This window comes from Anticarsia gemmatalis, chromosome 19, assembly GCF_050436995.1.
Source record: "Anticarsia gemmatalis isolate Benzon Research Colony breed Stoneville strain chromosome 19, ilAntGemm2 primary, whole genome shotgun sequence".
Taxonomy (NCBI): Eukaryota; Metazoa; Arthropoda; class Insecta; order Lepidoptera; family Erebidae; genus Anticarsia; species Anticarsia gemmatalis.
In genome coordinates, this window is record NC_134763.1 from 8565617 (window position 1) to 8584053 (window position 18437).

General features: G+C 35.2%; 1 protein-coding gene across 9 annotated transcripts in view; it reads left to right on the forward strand.

Annotated features, from left to right (window-relative positions):
* The window catches only part of LOC142981258 (serine/threonine-protein phosphatase 2A 56 kDa regulatory subunit gamma isoform-like), a 61855-nt gene extending 43547 nt beyond the window's left edge, over positions 1 to 18308 (forward strand). For all 9 annotated transcript variants that reach the window (XM_076127045.1, XM_076127046.1, XM_076127047.1 and 6 more), the window contains 8 exons: positions 660 to 863; positions 6316 to 6446; positions 9429 to 9546; positions 12340 to 12452; positions 12820 to 12982; positions 13424 to 13653; positions 14021 to 14189; positions 14469 to 18308. In XM_076127045.1, the coding sequence (XP_075983160.1) occupies positions 660 to 863; positions 6316 to 6446; positions 9429 to 9546; positions 12340 to 12452; positions 12820 to 12982; positions 13424 to 13653; positions 14021 to 14189; positions 14469 to 14615 (1275 nt within the window). In that variant the 3' untranslated portion in view covers positions 14616 to 18308. The remainder of the gene's footprint in view (positions 1 to 659; positions 864 to 6315; positions 6447 to 9428; positions 9547 to 12339; positions 12453 to 12819; positions 12983 to 13423; positions 13654 to 14020; positions 14190 to 14468) is intronic.
* Positions 18309 to 18437: the final 129 nt, after the last annotated feature.

Genomic DNA, 18437 nt, shown 5'->3' on the forward strand with positions numbered 1-18437 from the left:
ACGGCACTAGATCTAACATGTGTGAACTGGGAACAATCCACTAAAAGGTCTCTTGATAGTAATTCACTACTTTACAACTCTTTGTTCAGTCGCATTACGAGGGTTTCTGCGCTCCACACACTGACTAAATTATGGCTAACATATGGTCTGCGAAAAAGCTAGATTTTGTGTCATGGGTAATGTTCCACTATATTTCAATGGGTGGTAAAGTTTGCTATGCATATAATTTGTTTGTATTGCCTTGATGATTCACTTACTGAGAAATCTAAGACTGCTACGTTTTGCTCAATATCATTAAATGTAGATGTTGTAATCTTTGAACTTAGTTCTTATATAGTACTGTACAAAACTTACAAAGCGGTAACATTAAAATCGACAAACCCTTAAGCCTTTTTAGTCTGCTGTGTTTCGAGTTAGACGTTTTGGTTATCATATGGTTGATAGTTGAGACCAATTTTTCCACAATCAAATGTACAAAATTGTTTCTAGTTTGTCATCTATAGTAGGTTGATGAAGATTTCGTAAGAAAACACTTTATGAGCCTTTCATAACGTCATATATTTTTATGAATAAGAGGGTATATTTTTAATCGAAATTTATCAGCTGTACTAGTAATCACAAATTTCCTCAACTGACATAAACTCTCCATTTGTCCACAGTTCGCGATAAACTTATTTCGCACACTGCCGCCGTCGTCGAACCCGAACGGCGCGGAGTTTGACCCGGAGGAGGACGAACCCACGCTGGAGGCGGCCTGGCCGCACCTGCAGCTGGTCTACGAGCTGTTCCTCAGGCTACTGGAGTCGCCAGACTTCCAGCCCAACATTGCCAAGAAATATATTGACCAGAAGTTCGTTTTACAGGTTAGTAAACGCCATTGTATGCTTTAATTTGAAGAGATGTTTACATTGTTTTGCTTCTATAAGAATATACTAGCCGATGACATATTTGTCTATGTAAAGATGTTCCAAGTGTCAAGAGTTTGTGTCTAAATACGACAGTAGCTTTTTTGTTATATCTATGTATCTATAATACTTTCAGTATGACCATGTAATTTGATCATTTGTAAATACCCCAGCTACTGTCATAAAAAAAAAGCTATATTAAGGCCGTCTTTATGCAAATAAACAAAAATAAGTTTACTTAAAAATAAAGACATCACTGCGCAATCACCCAATCCAATCGGCGGAAATGTCGAATTGTAGCGTATATTCGTGATTTATGAACATTCGAATATGCAGAGAACTCATTACCCGCGTTATACTTATCGATCAAGTGATAGAAAGGTCACCTCTTCTGACATGTTCACCTAAATTTTCGCCGCATGAACATAGATTGGTTGGCTTAATGGCTACTCGTCTCTGAAGTGACAGACTGGCAGACGTAAAACTTGCACAACTTGATAAAAACTGGACTCAAAATTATAATATTTTTTTCAAAGAAGCTATAAAGATATCGATATATCTTTTCTTATTTTAAAATTAAGTCCTCTTGCCGGGTCTGTGTTTGTTCGCGATACACTCAAAATCTACTGATCGGTTTCTTATGCGGTTTTCATTAATAGATGCAGTGATTTTTGAAGAAGGTTAAGTAAAATTTATTGGGATTAAAAAGTAAAACGCGAAACTGTTGCTAGTAAACATATAAAACGTAAAAAAGATTTATTTTGCATGTTATGTAGTCCATTAAGTCCTTTGTAGTAAAACCGAACATTATTACACTTAAAAAGAGTGTTCTTGAGATAATTACTGAACTACCAATACATATATTATTATGTAGGTACGTTGTTGAAGGGCAATCGCGGGGATCACCTATTATTCATGGGCACAAATTACAATCACACTCGAAACGTTCATTTATCAAATAACAAATCAGTACAAAATTTCGGGTTATCAAATCCGACACAGAAAAAATTATACGTTGCCAATATAAATGTTTAATGCGCTTCATTTAGACAAAAAGTGTTTACCTTACCTTACCGTTTTAATAAAACATGCGGCCGTCCAAGGCTCGAAATATAACATAAATTTTCTTTTAAATTTCCTTACCCCTCCCCCACTTTTTATAAAGTTTAATTATGCCAAACCACTCACATCTCCATGCTCGAGATATGCTCAAATAAGGATACAAGAATTTTCTTCTAAGTATCAATATAATAGAAACTCGACTTGACTCATCTTCTGACATTTCTGAGACTATCACAACCATTAATTAGCTTTTGTTATCAACCCTTATAAGAACAATCCACTATACCTACATATAATATAGTCTATGTATTGTAGGGAGTACCGATTGATTATTATGCAGTATTCCCTTTGTGCCGTCGCACGGCGTAGTGAAGGGAGATATGAGAACGTTATCGATCTCAAGAGGATGTCAATAGATGCACAAGATACGTATATTTGTGTAACAATAGGAAAACGTATTCCACGAGCTATTACTCATTTGTGTTATCTTAACGTCGTGTATTGTTATATCTTAGCACTAATGTTTTAAATTGTGTTTATTAGTTTGAAAATTCAATCAGTAGCGCAATTTTCTACCAATACCTATGAACGGAAACGGCTAGCTATCAAGATTTTTGAAATTAAATTCCGATTTGCGCCTTCAGTGGCCGATGTAGGAACCATTTTAGCAGTACATTTTAAATGTAAAACTCTCGACATAGTACAATAATAGCACCATCTGTAGGGAATAAGCGGTAAGTTATTTTGACGCCTGAACACGTGGTTAATGACGTCCCACGTAAATATGGGAATTATTATTACAATATTTGGCAGATTCTGTTTTTAATTTTGCTATTAAATGCTATTACCCAATCCTTATACAAACAAATTTTATACAATTTTCAATTTTACCTCACTTATTCTAAATATATTTTTGCTATTCATTTTCTTCTACTACAAATCATACTCGATAGTAAATCTCGATCCTACATGACAAATGACAGACGTTTTTCACGATCCAGTACATTAGTCCTCCATCTGCGCGGCCGCCCTTGACCGTGATGTTATTGATAGCAATCTCACTGCCAACTGATTTATATCGCTTTTTGATTTATTAATAGCTTACAGCCAATAATATGCTAATAGGAAATGACATAGTAAACGTTTACAAGTCGAAAGATTTGTTACGGAAATTCGTTAGGTTAGTTGTAAATTTTTAGAGTCGAGTTTCTAGTCTTCGAACATAAGTAGATTCGTTAACATTTTCGAGTATTTAAAGTTACCCTTAAAGTTTAATGAAATGAGATAGTGTTTCGGGGTGTAATAATATTCAAAACCAAAGTCGTTTTACCCCAATTGTCACAAAATATTGTTATGGAATTCTGCTTACAGAAATGAAATAAACTACTCTTCCATTTCCCCATACTTACAATAAAAGAAGTCTAGCTAAAATTAACTTACAGCAACCTTTTATAAATGGCATTATAGATAAGCGACGTAACGGGACGATTCTCCCCACCCTAATAGTGGTATATACGTATTAAACTCCTATAAAAAGCTTCGAGATGAATAGGATTCTCCCCCATACATCGCCAGTTGAATGGATCTCTGACTTTATCACAATAGACATTTTATACCGCGGCATTTTATGACGAGAAATTCTTTCTTTTGGAAAGCTATGGTAGAATTTTTATGATGGATAAGCAGACGGCGGCCGTAGACGGTGGAAGCTTTATAGTTAATTTTGGTATTTATAACATTTTCGAAGTCGAGTAAAGTCGAGAAGAGTGAAGGGGAGGAAAAGATCAGGAAGGCTAACTTCTTTATGGGATTTATAGCGTGAAAGAGAGAGATAGAGATTATTTTAAGAAGTACTTTAGTAGGTATGTATGAAGGGTATTTTTGTGGATTCTTCCTTTATGATAAGTCTGCAGTTTAATTGTCGCATTCTCGACTGCTTCTATCGGTTCGACTCAAATAGTAGTTACTGTCCAATACCGTTGGCTTGTTTTAATTAAATTGGCCGCCGTTGCAAACTGAATGGCGTAGGCTGTGTGCAAGTAGTTATTGTTCATACAAGATGACTGTTCCCAAGCACGTACGAGAGCTGTCCGAAACGACAACTTCCCACAATATATTTTATCCAAGTGCAGCTCGATATTTTACCAGTATGTTCGGCTCCTAGACAGTAGTCCGACAAACGGTCCAATTTGAAAGCGCCCTAATAGTTGAATGTTTGCGAATTCCTCTGCAACACAAACAATTTGAAACGCAAATACAAAGCGCACATGTTGTTCGAAGAATGTGTCTAGCGTTGAAACATACCTATATCATGAAGTCCTTTTAATGCATCAACATTATGCTTCAAAAATAATATTGTGGGTCTGATTCTTTAATTCTAGCGGTATACGGGGACATTACAAACGTGCGAACTACGTCATAAGTCATTTTTGTTGGACCTCTCGCTCGCTCTTGCACGATTCAAAGATACGTTAGATAGTCACATTTCTATGATCTTTTTCATTATAACGTTGTACGTACGTTTGTTGTTTCCCGATCATATTATGTCTATCTACTGTATGTTTTGTTAGGTGTCTTTATATCTACTAGAATATTCTCGTTAGCAGCTCAGAACTTAATACTTTTCACGTGGTACCAACAATATAAACGATGAAACGTTGGTGCCTTTGATACAGCCTACACCTTTTTACATAACAAGCGTGACAGTACTGTTTGCAAAATCCCCCAGCAATTAGTAGCATAACGAAAGTAATTACAGAAATAATTTGTTACAAGCTTGAAAACATATTCGCCGGTTAATTTAGCTCACCGAATTGTGTAGTAATTGGCGGCACGGGCGCAATCGATTCCGTTTCATGAGTGAACCTCAGACGAACATAATGCTCTATATGTAAAGTATGAAACGTGCCTATTACTAGGGCTGTTATGGATATGAAGATTCGGATATATTAATCGCACTGTAACGGTTTCGGATATGACATTTTGTCGGATAACCTGTTAGTTTTGTAAAGTTTTGGCTTAGGCAGTTTAAAAAAATAGTTTTAACAAAAATAACTATAGATTATATTTATCAATTTAGACTGCCTCCTATCCGAAATTATCCAAAACTTTTACATCTTCGGGCAAGAAATTTATTTTTCTAGGATATCCGATAGATTCGGATATGCATACATATGATGCCTGCCTTCTAATACACCAGGGATAGTAAACTATATTTATTTTTTAGACGATGCCCTAGTTATGTCAATTTCTATTTGAAATTCAAAGAACAAAGCTTTGTTTGTTAGTTTTGAAAACATGCTTTTCAGATCATTTCTATCTGTTGTGCAGGGAACAAAGCACGATATGGTTTGTTATTTTTGAAGAGATGCTTTCCAGTGACATCGGGGCTTGTTTTACTTTTTACTTATAGAACTTGCCTCATAGTTACGTTACAAATTAAGGGGCAATATCGTTCTGAATTGCACCCCTTAGGGACTTATTAATCTTATTAGAAAGTCAGTAAAATAAAAGTGTTTTATGCTTTCTTAAATAATCTACTGCATAGACTCTAACTTAATTTTCATAAGTCTGTGTTCTTTCATTTAACTTATTACGTCCGTATATTCATTGAGTTTGCGCATTATTTTGATAACAAATCATATATTATCATAGTAAGTGTGTAAGGATCCAAGTGGCGTACTTTGTCTCTTTCTATCTCTATGGAAAATGGCGTGACTATCTACCCCTACCGGAAAAAGACGTAATATTATGTGTTCATATTTTCAAAGATTTGTATATTACACACTTTCCAGTTTTCCACTGCAATACATATCTCAAATATTCTTGAACATTACGTTGACAATCCCCGACATACATACACATTGCTCGTATACGGTTCCCTCAGTGCTCGAGCCAATAACTTGATCGATTCCATGAATATTACATCGCGATAACTTCCAAACGGCTGCTTTTACTAACGCCAAACTAGATTTTCTTCGTTTTATTTTATCGCTACTTTATTGAGTAAGATTACAAAGATTTTTCGAATAAAGATTGATCGTCTTAGCTATAGTTTTGGAAATATTTGCCGCAGTTACGATTTTTGAAGTACATGATCTGGCAGGTTTTGCACATTATAAATGGGCTTGGGAATTCGGGATTGAAACATAAATTAAGGTCAGTTTCTTCACAATCCAGATTATGAAGTCCCAGATTTGATACCTGGCCGAGCAATGAGTGTATGAACATTTATTTTATGGGGATCGACTGATTATTTCGTAACGTTCTTTCTGCAGAAGCCGAAAAGTTTTTGTAAGTGTTAAAGTTAAAACTGACTTGTTAAGTAATTGTGTATTTATTGTTTCAGTTACTAGAGCTATTCGACTCGGAGGATCCTCGGGAGCGCGACTTCCTGAAGACCACGTTACACAGGATATACGGCAAGTTCCTAGTGCTGCGCGCCTACATACGGAAACAGATCAATAATGTGTTCTATAGGTGAGTGTTTGACATACACACATATACACACACATTGACACAAGCTATAGGTGAGACATTCAAATACAGACATGAAAGAAAACTCACACACATAGTAGATGGATAGCCATATTTAAATAACCAAGCCGATGTCAGTGGCATTTAACTAAGCATATATGAGGTACCAACTCTATAGGTAAAGGTAAAGCTTAGGATCCACATTACTCGTAAGTTATAAAAAAAAGATGAGAAACAAAATAATGAAAAAGATAATTATAAATACTTAAGCCTTATTATCTCACTTCATCTTAAAGCATATACACTCTAATTACATTTTAATACATGCACACACACGCACGTGCACGTATACGCACACGCGCACGTACACGCACTCCCACATGCACTCAAACAATGAATGAGTCCATTAGATACCACGAGGTTCTACCCACGAACAATCTTACGCACACATCCTACATACAGACTTTGTACAAACAAATTGTGATAATGGTCGACCGATTTGGTACGGCCCTGTCTATAGGTAGGTGTAGCCTTTTAAGATATTAACTGACAAAGATAGCTTGTTTTCTTCTTATAGAAGGTTCGTTGTTCCACATTGTCTTTTGAAACCACTTATTTATTAGAGCCACAGTGATCACTAAAATACATTGTTAGTTTTCGCAAACCCGTAAGGAAAGGCTGGTAGTACGGCCGTACAGGTATATGCATCCGTGAAACATCGTTTCTTAACTCCGGTATACAATATTTGGCGCAGGTCTGTCTTCTTATATTTTCTCGTTATATATTTCATAACGAGATATCACTTGGAAGTGTTTATACCTAGTAACACTCATCCGTCACGAAAATACCAATGGAGCACTGCGAAGTTCTCATTTAGCTCTTGTTGATGCATGTTTATGAAGTTTCACTTCTACTTCTGACCTTTTATACTCTGCCAAAAGGTACTTACATATTTACCAAAAACAAGTACACAACAAACACGAGGTGACGTATAATTGGTCATTGTTGTTTGCTTTTAGCGTGTAACTCGACACTCGTCCATTGAGCGTCGTAATTACCCCTGACAGTGACACGTGCTCAACCTAAACCTTGGTCATTTGATACGTCCGCTATTTTAACAGCGGAAGGAAGGTCATGAGCTTGTATGTAAACACCTCAATCTGTAGAATGAGGTCTTGAAAGAGAAATAATCCGTGGTCTTTTGATAAGTCTACATGACACACTAAACAATACTTAAACGGACATTATAGAATGGACCTTAATTCCCCTTTTGGCGTTGTAGCCATACATAGCCTCCCAATTTTTTATGGTTGTTTTGGATTACATGCGCTGGATATACTTCTACACTTCACGTTCTACTCTGCTAACTGCATTTAACTTAAAAATTAATATCTTTTGTCTATAAACCATAATCATTTGTCACAAATGTTTTATAGACAACAAGCCTACTACGAACCGCCTTGTATATTTCATATAACACTTTTTTTTACAACTTCACAAAACAGCTTACAAGTGAACCGTTTTCACAAATTATTTTTATATTATATTCCTTGAAGAACTAGAATGGTTTTTACGGAGAGAAAAGTTAGAAAAATAAAAGAATCAACCGTTATGCGGTACGAAGTTCGCCGTGTCAGCTAGTGGACAATATTAATATTTTTCGTCTTACTTGAAATTGTACCATAATGACAAAATCGTAAGCTTTATCTACACGAATATGCGCAATACTATGCGACATATACAGATACACGGCCGTCTAAACTTTACTTAATCTTGCTGATGGTATATCGATCGGCGAGTGCAGTTGCACCAGGCAATTTGCTGTGAGCTCCCACACTACGTTCAGGAGATTGATTATAACAGTGGCACGCAGTACACCGCGCTGTCGTAACTTATAGAATCGACATTCTCTTGAACTGAAGGGGAAATGGATAGATTACTTAGTTAATAGTTGTTTTTTTATTGAACCAGATTCATGAATTCTGTGGCTAGGAGAAATCACATCACCTCTATTAATCAACCTCAAATCCTTCAGGGGCTTCTAAAAGAACTTCTCTTCTTCTTCTTTCAGCAAAGATTTTCACCGTTCCAAAAAAAAAATTACTACGAATCTTTGAAGTCAGTTAAAAATGTTAAATGTTGTTCCTTTTACGCATACTGCTTCTCAATTAATAATCTTTGAACTGACGACTACACAGCAGTAATAGGATTCTTGGCTAAAGTAATGATAACGATGGAACATGGATGGAACATTAGGTACATAAATACTACTAAAATAATAATCCATTATGCTTTAAAATTTTATAATATATTTATTTAAAGTAATTTTTATATGTGATATTATTTTAAATAACTATTATTCTACTTTTTCATATAGATAAGTATGTTATATCTCACAACAGTAGGTACTTATGTGTATGGCCAATGATTTGTGGTTCGAATTAATTGTGTTATGTATTATCCCTATAAATAAACGAGGATATAAGGAAATTACTCGATGTTATAATAATTGTTAATTACAATATAATTTATATTGTTCCGTTCACGTGCTACAAACAAACAAATAAACGCGTCTTGATACTTATGTGTTATAATAATAAGTAATACGTATTTGATGTCTGACATTGCTTAATATAATTAAAATAGGAAAGTAGTTTATTATTATTAAAATTAACTTTCTCAATAATCTCCATTCAATGATTGAATGTAATTAAGTATATAAAAAATGATCACTTCTGTTACGTTAATTTGAAGCCATGTTTTACCTTATTATAAAATAAGTTTAACGCAATAGGCTTCGAGTAGATTAAAAAATAACATAAAGATATCACACTTCGTTAGGCAAAGTGCATAAGAGTTGACATTACTCTTTGCTTACGCCTTTTCTGAAATGAAATGTCATCTGAAATACTGAACTGGTTCTTATTATAATTCTACTAAAGCTGTAACATTGCTATTTGGTAATATTGTTGTTTTATTGTGCAGGTTTATATACGAGACGGAGCATCACAACGGCATCGCCGAGCTGCTCGAGATCCTCGGCTCCATCATCAACGGGTTCGCGCTGCCGCTCAAAGAAGAACATAAACTATTCTTACTAAGGGTATGAACAACACACTCACACGAAATTAAACTTTGAGTATAATGCAATTTGAATTGAACTAAACATGGAAATGAATGAATTGAACCCATATCTGCGGGCTTTTCAAGTATCTCAGTTAACAACTAGTGTACGTCAAATTGATGGTGACTATTCAGTACATTGCTGCTTTGACGTAACGTGTTAATCATTATAATCTAAGGGAGAAAATAATGTACAGCATTATGGCAACGAAAACGTGATAATCCTTCTGTTCGATGTTAACATAATTTACACGTTTAGTAATGAAGATAAAGTATAAAACATTCCAGTTCATAATTTAATTAAAAATGCAGGTATAGTTAGCAGTATCGTTGCAGCTTGACAGTGACTGTAACTGTCTAATCTTCTTTCAACATCAATATATCAAATTCTTTACACTGCTCTTTTATGAAATGTAAAGATATCCCCTAGCTAACTTCACTTCTTAACAATGCATGAAAAAACAAATAAGATAAATAGTTATTATAAATAGTTATTACAAATTCAAACTATTCGTAAGTAGTTCAATGTTGTGCAAGAAAATGCAAAATATTTTATCAATTTCATATAAGAAGTTGGCGGCGTTCAAGCGTTCCATTTAATTCAGTTCATTTATAGCGAAGGCTAGGTCTTGCAATAATTTTAGGTCAACGCGGCGTTAAATTGTCTACGCAGTGCAATTATTTACAATGTAAACACGCACGTGTAACCGCTGAAACTGAAATGTATATTGTTACTGATGTTTTCGTGCGACGACCTTCGTGGTACGATGATGGACATATTTGTTTTACGTAGAAGAAGACTTTCATTCGTGAAATTGCATAAGATTTGTTGCTAATAGCGTAATTTTAGCGCGTATAAGATGGCCGTGTCATATAAATAAAAATTTCTACATATAAACTTGCGTATACTCTCGTATACGTATAATTATATCGCATTATAAACTAGACCCAAAAATTAAGGGATAAAAAAAAAATTCCTTATTTTTGGGTGATTTTCAACAAGCTGTAACTCCGAGGAAAATGGTCGTACAGAAAAAATAAAAAAATCAAATTGTAGCTCCAAGTGTCTAGTTTTTAGATATGACCATGAAATTTTTTTGTCATATCCAGGTCTGGAGAAATCCTACGAAAACTACCAAAAAAAAAAATTTTCCAAATTTTTTCCCACCTAAAAAAAAGTCCACGGGCTTCAAAAAAATTTTTTTGATTCTTTCGTTCTAAAGTTCTTTTAGAAAATTTAATCATCTTTAATTTGCCATATTCAAAAAGCCTGTACGACAATTTGCCACGGAGTTATCGTCAATCAAAGCAAAAAAGTTATTTTTGACTTTGATATTCAATAACTCAGAAAATAATGATCGTACAGGAAATCAAAGGAGGGTTTTGAAAACTGCACAATATTTTCTATAAGAAAATGTAAACATCTTTTAAGAAATTTTTTTTTTTTTGGATTGAAAACGATTGTTATAGCGCTTGTGTGCTAGTTGGGTATGGACTGACGAATCTCGATTTTGACTTCATGGCAGCGATAGACGATCTCTCGTTTTGCGATTTGCTTTTTAATCGAAAAATTAAAGATTTAGAGAAAATTTTTTTTTTATTAAAAAATTGAATAAATTCACAAAATTGCTCACAATGGTGATTTTTGCAACAACAAAGAATTTGAAGCTTCGGGGCACAATGAAAATAAAATCGCAGCGCTTTGAATTTTTGAGGGATTTTAGGGGATACTTTGAGGTTGAAAAATTACCGACGATATCCTTCGTTCATCCATTTTATCCAAAGTTATACCAAGTTATCCAAATATCCTTAATTTCGCGAATTTTTGTCTTTTTATCAGTTCGAGTTTTCAATCCAAAAAAAAATTTTTTCTTAAAAGATGTTTACATTTTCTTATAGAGAATATTGTGCAGTTTTCAAAACCCTCCTTTGATTTCCTGTACGATCATTATTTTCTGAGTTATTGAATATCAAAGTCAAAAATATTTTTTTTGCTTTGATTGACGATAACTCCGTGGCAAATTGTCATACAGGCTTTTTGAATACGGCAAATTAAAGATGATTAAATTTTCTAAAAGAACTTTAGAACGAAAGAATCAAAAACATTTTTTTGAAGCCCGTGGACCTTTTTTTAGGAGGGAAAAAATTTGGAAAAATTTTTTTTTGGTAGTTTTCGTAGGATTTCTCCAGACCTGGCCATGACAAAAAAATTTCATGGTCATATCTAAAAACTAGACACTTGGAGCTACAATTTGATTTTTTTATTTTTTCTGTACGACCATTTTCCTCGGAGTTACAGCTTGTTGAAAATCACCCAAAAATTTGGATTTTTTTTTTATAGCCCTTAATTTTTGGGACTAGTGTATATAAAACAATACAGGCTTACTGAACGCTCTCGAGCTTTTATAGCTACAACGACAACGTTAACTTATAAATGGGTTTAGACACGTATTTACTAAGCGTATACGTGCTTATACGTTATGTATACGTAATAATGTATGTGATTTGATTCATAGTTCTACAAAATTAAATACGCGATTACATTGTTAGAATTATTGAAGCGGTGTTATTTTAAAAAGATTAAATCATTAGCCAAAAATACAGTGCAAGGAAGGTTCTACCGTCAAGTAAATATTTTCTGCAAAATGACTTTTTGAAGTTACATTATAGGAGTTGCTTATTGGGGGCGTTGTAGTAAATTGGAAGTAAAATCTCTCTCCTTGCATACACGAAATGCAGTAAATAAATATTTATAATAATGTTTTTATTGCAGGTGTTATTACCACTGCACAAGGCGAAGTCGTTGTCAGTGTATCACCCGCAGCTCGCGTATTGCGTCGTACAGTTCCTGGAGAAGGACCCCTCACTCACGCAACCCGTAGTTAGGTGAGTGACACCATTTATATGTTGTTTTAACTTATAATAATAATACATTCATACATACTATAATGCAAAAAGACTTTTTCTCTGACCTAATATAAATTAACAATTTTAAGCCATGTAGTTACGCGGAATTACTTACCTATTGTAGTTCAGTAAAATGAAAAAAAAGTAATTAGAATGTAAAATAAGATTATTTACGATCTTTGAAACCCTTTGACTTGTACTCGTCTAAAAGGTATACATGTCTCACTAAACAGTTCAGTAAAAAAATATTAAAAACAATGATCTCCTATTTTTTTTTTTAATGTAGAACTAACACTTACCTAACAAACTTAAGTAACTGATTTCATTTTCAATTAAATGTTTGCAGGGCATTACTGAAATACTGGCCGAAAACTCACTCGCCTAAAGAGGTGATGTTCCTGAACGAGATGGAAGAGATACTGGATGTGATAGAGCCAGCCGAGTTCCAGAAGATCATGGACCCGCTGTTCAAACAGCTCGCCAAGTGCGTCTCCAGTCCACACTTCCAGGTAACAAGATGATTTTGAATGTTTATTTTGTAATATTGTACTGATATAATATAAAGATGCTTCTAGACTTGAGACTCTTTAGGGTTATAATGTTCAATATTATTGCAATTTTAGGTGCGGCGTGAGATAGTAAATCATCTCCACTTCTGATGCCGAAGACATATCTCAACAAAAAAAAGTTTTACTTGTATAGATAAAAAAAATACAATAATACAACAACCTTTAGATTTTTCTACGAATTACAAAAGAACATGGCAGTTTAATAACACAGTTGAAAACGAGTTCAAAACACTTCTTTTTTAGTTTATCTTCTTTCTCTTTGTTTTCTATTTCCCGTAATTTCCACCTAGTTAAATCGGCCTTGGTCGTGGGCGGAATGATGTGAAGAGTTTTATTGCATTTTTGTAATGAGCAACAATTTCAAATATATTTATTCTCCAGGTGGCGGAACGCGCACTATACTACTGGAACAACGAGTACATAATGTCATTAATATCTGACAACGCGAGCCACATCCTCCCGATCATGTTCCCGTCGCTGTACCGCAACACCAAGAGCCACTGGAACAAGACCATCCACGGCCTGGTCTACAACGCGCTCAAGCTGTTCATGGAGATGAATCAGAAACTGTTTGATGAGTGCACGCAGCAGTATAAGCAGGAGAAACAGAAGTGAGTTGATAATATTTATTGATTTATTTTTGGGTAACATTACAGTCTGAATGTTATATGCTGGTATTGTGGTTTTAGAGTGAAAGGTGTTTAGGGTATATTGACCGTGAAGAAAGTTGTTTCATGTATTCGTATGTGTAGCGTGTACGTATACGTATACGCGTGTTCACGTTTAGACGGGCGTAAAGCACTATAGTTTGCGTCGTCTGATAAAACTACGGTAGTGGTGTTTTGGATTGTTTTCTAGATTTATTTAAAAATGTATTAAAATATTATTTATTAACATTTCGAACATCAATATCGCTATACTCTAAAAGTATTCATCAAGTTGAGCACTACTAATAATATGATCGTTTCATCTGCCCAGGGAGCGCGAGCGCCTGCTGGCCCGCGAGGAGGTGTGGCAGGCGCTGGAGGCGCGCGCCGCCGCCAACCCCGCCGCCGCGCCCGCGCCGCGTGATCCTCCACTGCCGCCGCAGCAGGATGATGTGCTGCCGCCGCTCACCTACCAGCGGATCGAGCAGGAGGCGCAGGAGGTACACACTAGTGTTTGTTAAATATAGCCACAAAAACACGAAAAAGTCGTAGATATACTTCGCTAACAGATACTTTGTTTTAAGTTATGTTTTTAGTTTGTAAATGCCTAAACCAAATTTTAATTGGCTGCTATTAAGTTTTTCCACGCTTATGGTATTTTTTTTACTCATTTCAATTTTCTATCCTAAACTGTACTTCTCAAATTGCCGCTAGTCAACAAATCTGTATTTTTTTTGTTATTATAGCCATGTTTACTAATTTTACTTAACTTTTCCCAGCTCCGGAAGCAAGGCTACAACGCGAGCAAACCTCTGCTCCGCAAGAAGTCGGAGCTGCCCGCCGACTCGACGACAGTGAAAGCGTTGATCGAACACAAGCGCGCCGACGCGTACCTGCCCACGCCGCCCGACGTCAACCAGTGCTAGCGGGACACCCGGCGCCCAGGGGGGGACCCCGCCGTGACCGGCCACCCCGCCCCCCGCACCGTCTCACAGGCCGGGGGACGACGCTAAACTCACGCATACTGAAATACCGCTTCAAATTGAAAAGTTACACAGTAAATTGTAATGTGTTATATAGATTCGAGTTGAGTTTAGAGACGTGGTCGGTCCCAACGCATTCAACGCATCCTACCAATAACGAATTTGTAACGGTCGATGGCCTCTTAGCATTTTCAAACCACACATTTGAGAAGTTATACGCATGATCGTGTTTGTAAAGTGCCGGACGTAATGACGTGGTGGTCACGTGTGTGCGGGCGACAGGACGCTATACCAGTGACACGAGTGACGCATTGTGGTCTATATTGAATAGTTAGTACACATATATAATTAAATCGGTAGTGTTCTTTTGTTGATGTTTTATATCCACTCGGGTCGACAATCGCGTACGAACCGCGCGATCACCGACCAATCGGGAGCCAGTATTGTTTTGTACGCTTCGTCCCGATTGGTCGGTTGTCGCGTCATATAAATCGCTACTTAAATGTACTCGGAAGCACTGCTGTTAAATAAATTGTATTATAATAATGAATTCTATTGTCGTTCGTCACATTGTCGACCTTTTAATATACGGAAGCAAATTGTGGGAGTGACTGAGACGTAGTTTTCTTTCTGTGGTCCTTCACCGATACTTTAGGATTGCTTGCTTACAACTCGATGGAACATTAGACATAGCTGTACTGTTGAACACTTCACTGTTGATAATCTTATTACATCTCTTACAATACAAAATAATAGCAACTAATTATAACAACATTTAATATGTAAGTAGTTATTCCGTTTAATAAACATCCTATTGAACATATCATATAACAAAAAAATACTTTCTATAGAATATAGGTCTACCTTTTACAAATACCTTAACAAAAGAAGATGTAATAAGATTACAGGGTTAATTAGTAAAATGGCAATTTTATATTGAAATGTTGAATTTGATATTTTATATCTTAGATATTTGATATTTCAAAATGTTGACTTGCTTTACGGCGACTGAGACAACAATAACAATAATAACTTATTTCAGATTTCACAAACATTTTTGATATTAGTAGTACTGTGTTAGAAGCTTGTCGTATGATACCGTGATGATAATAATAAAATGCCTAAAGATCTGTTCTCGTCGTTGTCTCAGCATCTCTCCGTCTAAGCTTGTGCAGTCAGCAGACTTGTTTGCGAAGGAATTAGTTCCTATTTTCCATCTATTTGTCATCTATTTTATGCGAAGTAGTTACTAACATGTTTCGAAGGAAGGAGTAGCTACAGTCTTAAGCCGTGGCTACCTATTTTAGAACTATAGATATATAGTATGTCATGATCTTTGTGGCTCTTAAGATGGGAGCCTTTTCTAGCCGAGGGCCTTAAACATTCGCACTTTTGTACATACGCCTATAATCTCGATTAAATAAAATAGTATACTATTACTACATAAAGGGATTATGCCGTCTTCATGGCAGTCTGCCGCCTGCACAAGTCTATCCCAATACGCAAGTAAGCCGCTGAGTGTTTATCATTTTCAATATTCATCACAAAGCGCCTTGCTTCTAGTAACTTATATTAATTTACTTTGTATCGTTTTTTTGAATAAGTAACAGGTAACATCATTCCACTACAGTACCACCTACGAAATGTTTCTGAAACGTTTCAGCCCATTGTATTAATTTAAAATCTAGTTATAATCATGTTGATTTAAACGCCATAATGTTTTAAGATTGTCAATTGCGAGTATCTCATTTTCGCTTATAGGAAAGTGGTGAGGCAGAAAGAGATGCGACGAGTATACGTTCAGTGCGAGTACGAACTCGATTTGCATCTCGCTCTTACTCATAACTTCACAGATTTGCGAGAATGAGATGCAGTTTCAGTCCTTAAATCATGCTAGTTATAACTCCCTATAAAATTTTAGGGCAAAATTTCGCCAGTGTGTTAAAATCTAATTGATATCTCTCACTGATTGACAATCGCAATTGACGTTATATCTTTTCTATATTAAATCTTTAATTTATTGTTTATAAACCAAATACATGAACACGTTTACACTGATGCTGTTTGTTTGACATAGATTGTTCCACTAAGGTTTTAAAGGTTACTGTTTATAGATGTATTTTGTGTCAAACGATACGTATCTGGATATTAATAGACAGACGTATACGCGTTAAGAAGATAGTCTAGAAACAATATTTCCGAATTTCTGTTTCCGAAAGTATTTTCCACTCTCATTGTTTGATTATAATGTCACTATTATCTTAACGCGATTACGCAACAGTCGGTAACGGGCGAGGACTTAGTTACGTGCACAATACTAACAATATTGCATTTCATTTTAATCATTACTAAAAATAATATAAAATATATTGTTTCCGCCTCGCCTGTTCTATGGCGGCATGTTCAGCTTTTTTCTACTAATTAATACTACGCCTTGACAATAAAATGTTCTTGTGGTTAATATTCCGTCGAGTGTACGGCAGCTATTGTATTTTAAATGTATACAATTTAATAAATGTTTTATTGGAAATTAACCTTATTATTTTGAATACGCTAGAAATAGATTTGGCGGCAAGACTCGATGGAATCCTACACACATTTCTACGTTCATTTAGAATTTGTGCAAGATTAATGTAGAAATTTCTAAGGAGTTTTTACACTGGACTTGGTTTTTACAATTTAGGTTAACACTAAAGCCTATTGCTAGTACCACACTTAGAAATCTTTGTAGCATGTACGAATTTTACAACCAAAAGCTGAAAATGTCACCGTTTTATCGACGTATAGTTAGTTTATTTATAAAGAATATATGCCTATCTGCCTTTAAATACTTATTTTTACAAACTCGGGGCACCCACGGTGATGTATTTCATTATTTTAAGTTTTATTTCTTTCACGTGTATAGAGTGCCAAAGGTGTTTGTTTTGAAGCCATTTTCAAACAGTCTTTAATCGTGTATGTATGTATAAAATGTATTAGGAAGAGCTTCAGGAAAGAGTGTGTGAAGCACCCTATATATGTAGTTATTTATTTTTTTATTTTAACAATAACTTCTTTGAATGACGACTGAAAGGAAATTATCAAGCGGAGTTTTGTTCTGAGTTGCTGATACTGACATCAAACGCAATTATTAAATATTCTATGGTTTAAACTGTTACGACGTGACCAGCATATAAACAGTTATTACAAATTCACCATCTTTGGAATAACTAAACGTTATTACAATATTGCCATCTAAAATAAATTGTTAGTATCAGCCACTCATCATCTGTTATCAATACATCAGCGAGTGACTGTACCAGACGTGTAACTAACATAAGTAATATAAACTCTATTATAATGACTATATGAACTATTTTGCAATACGCTTCCGGTAAGCAGACGAGTGCAATCTAACATATATAACACGTCTCGAACAATCACTCGCTAAACCTGTGACTGTGTTTGTAAGTGTGATGCATGAACGACAAACGACCTCACATTAGACAATTATTTGCAAAACGCTGTTCAACAAATTGATAAATTTTGTATAAATATTTATAACGATAATGTAAACTGTTGAAAACAAATATTGTAACAGATGACATATTATAAGGTGCTTATGATTATCGTTATAATACAAAGTTGTGCATATAACGTGAGTTTCATTTATTCCTTTATTATATTCTGCACTACATATTTCAATATATACACAATCCGGAGCAGATCCGAATGATCGAATCTCAAGGATCTAGGAAGACGTTTAACAGGTCTATTTTTTCCAAG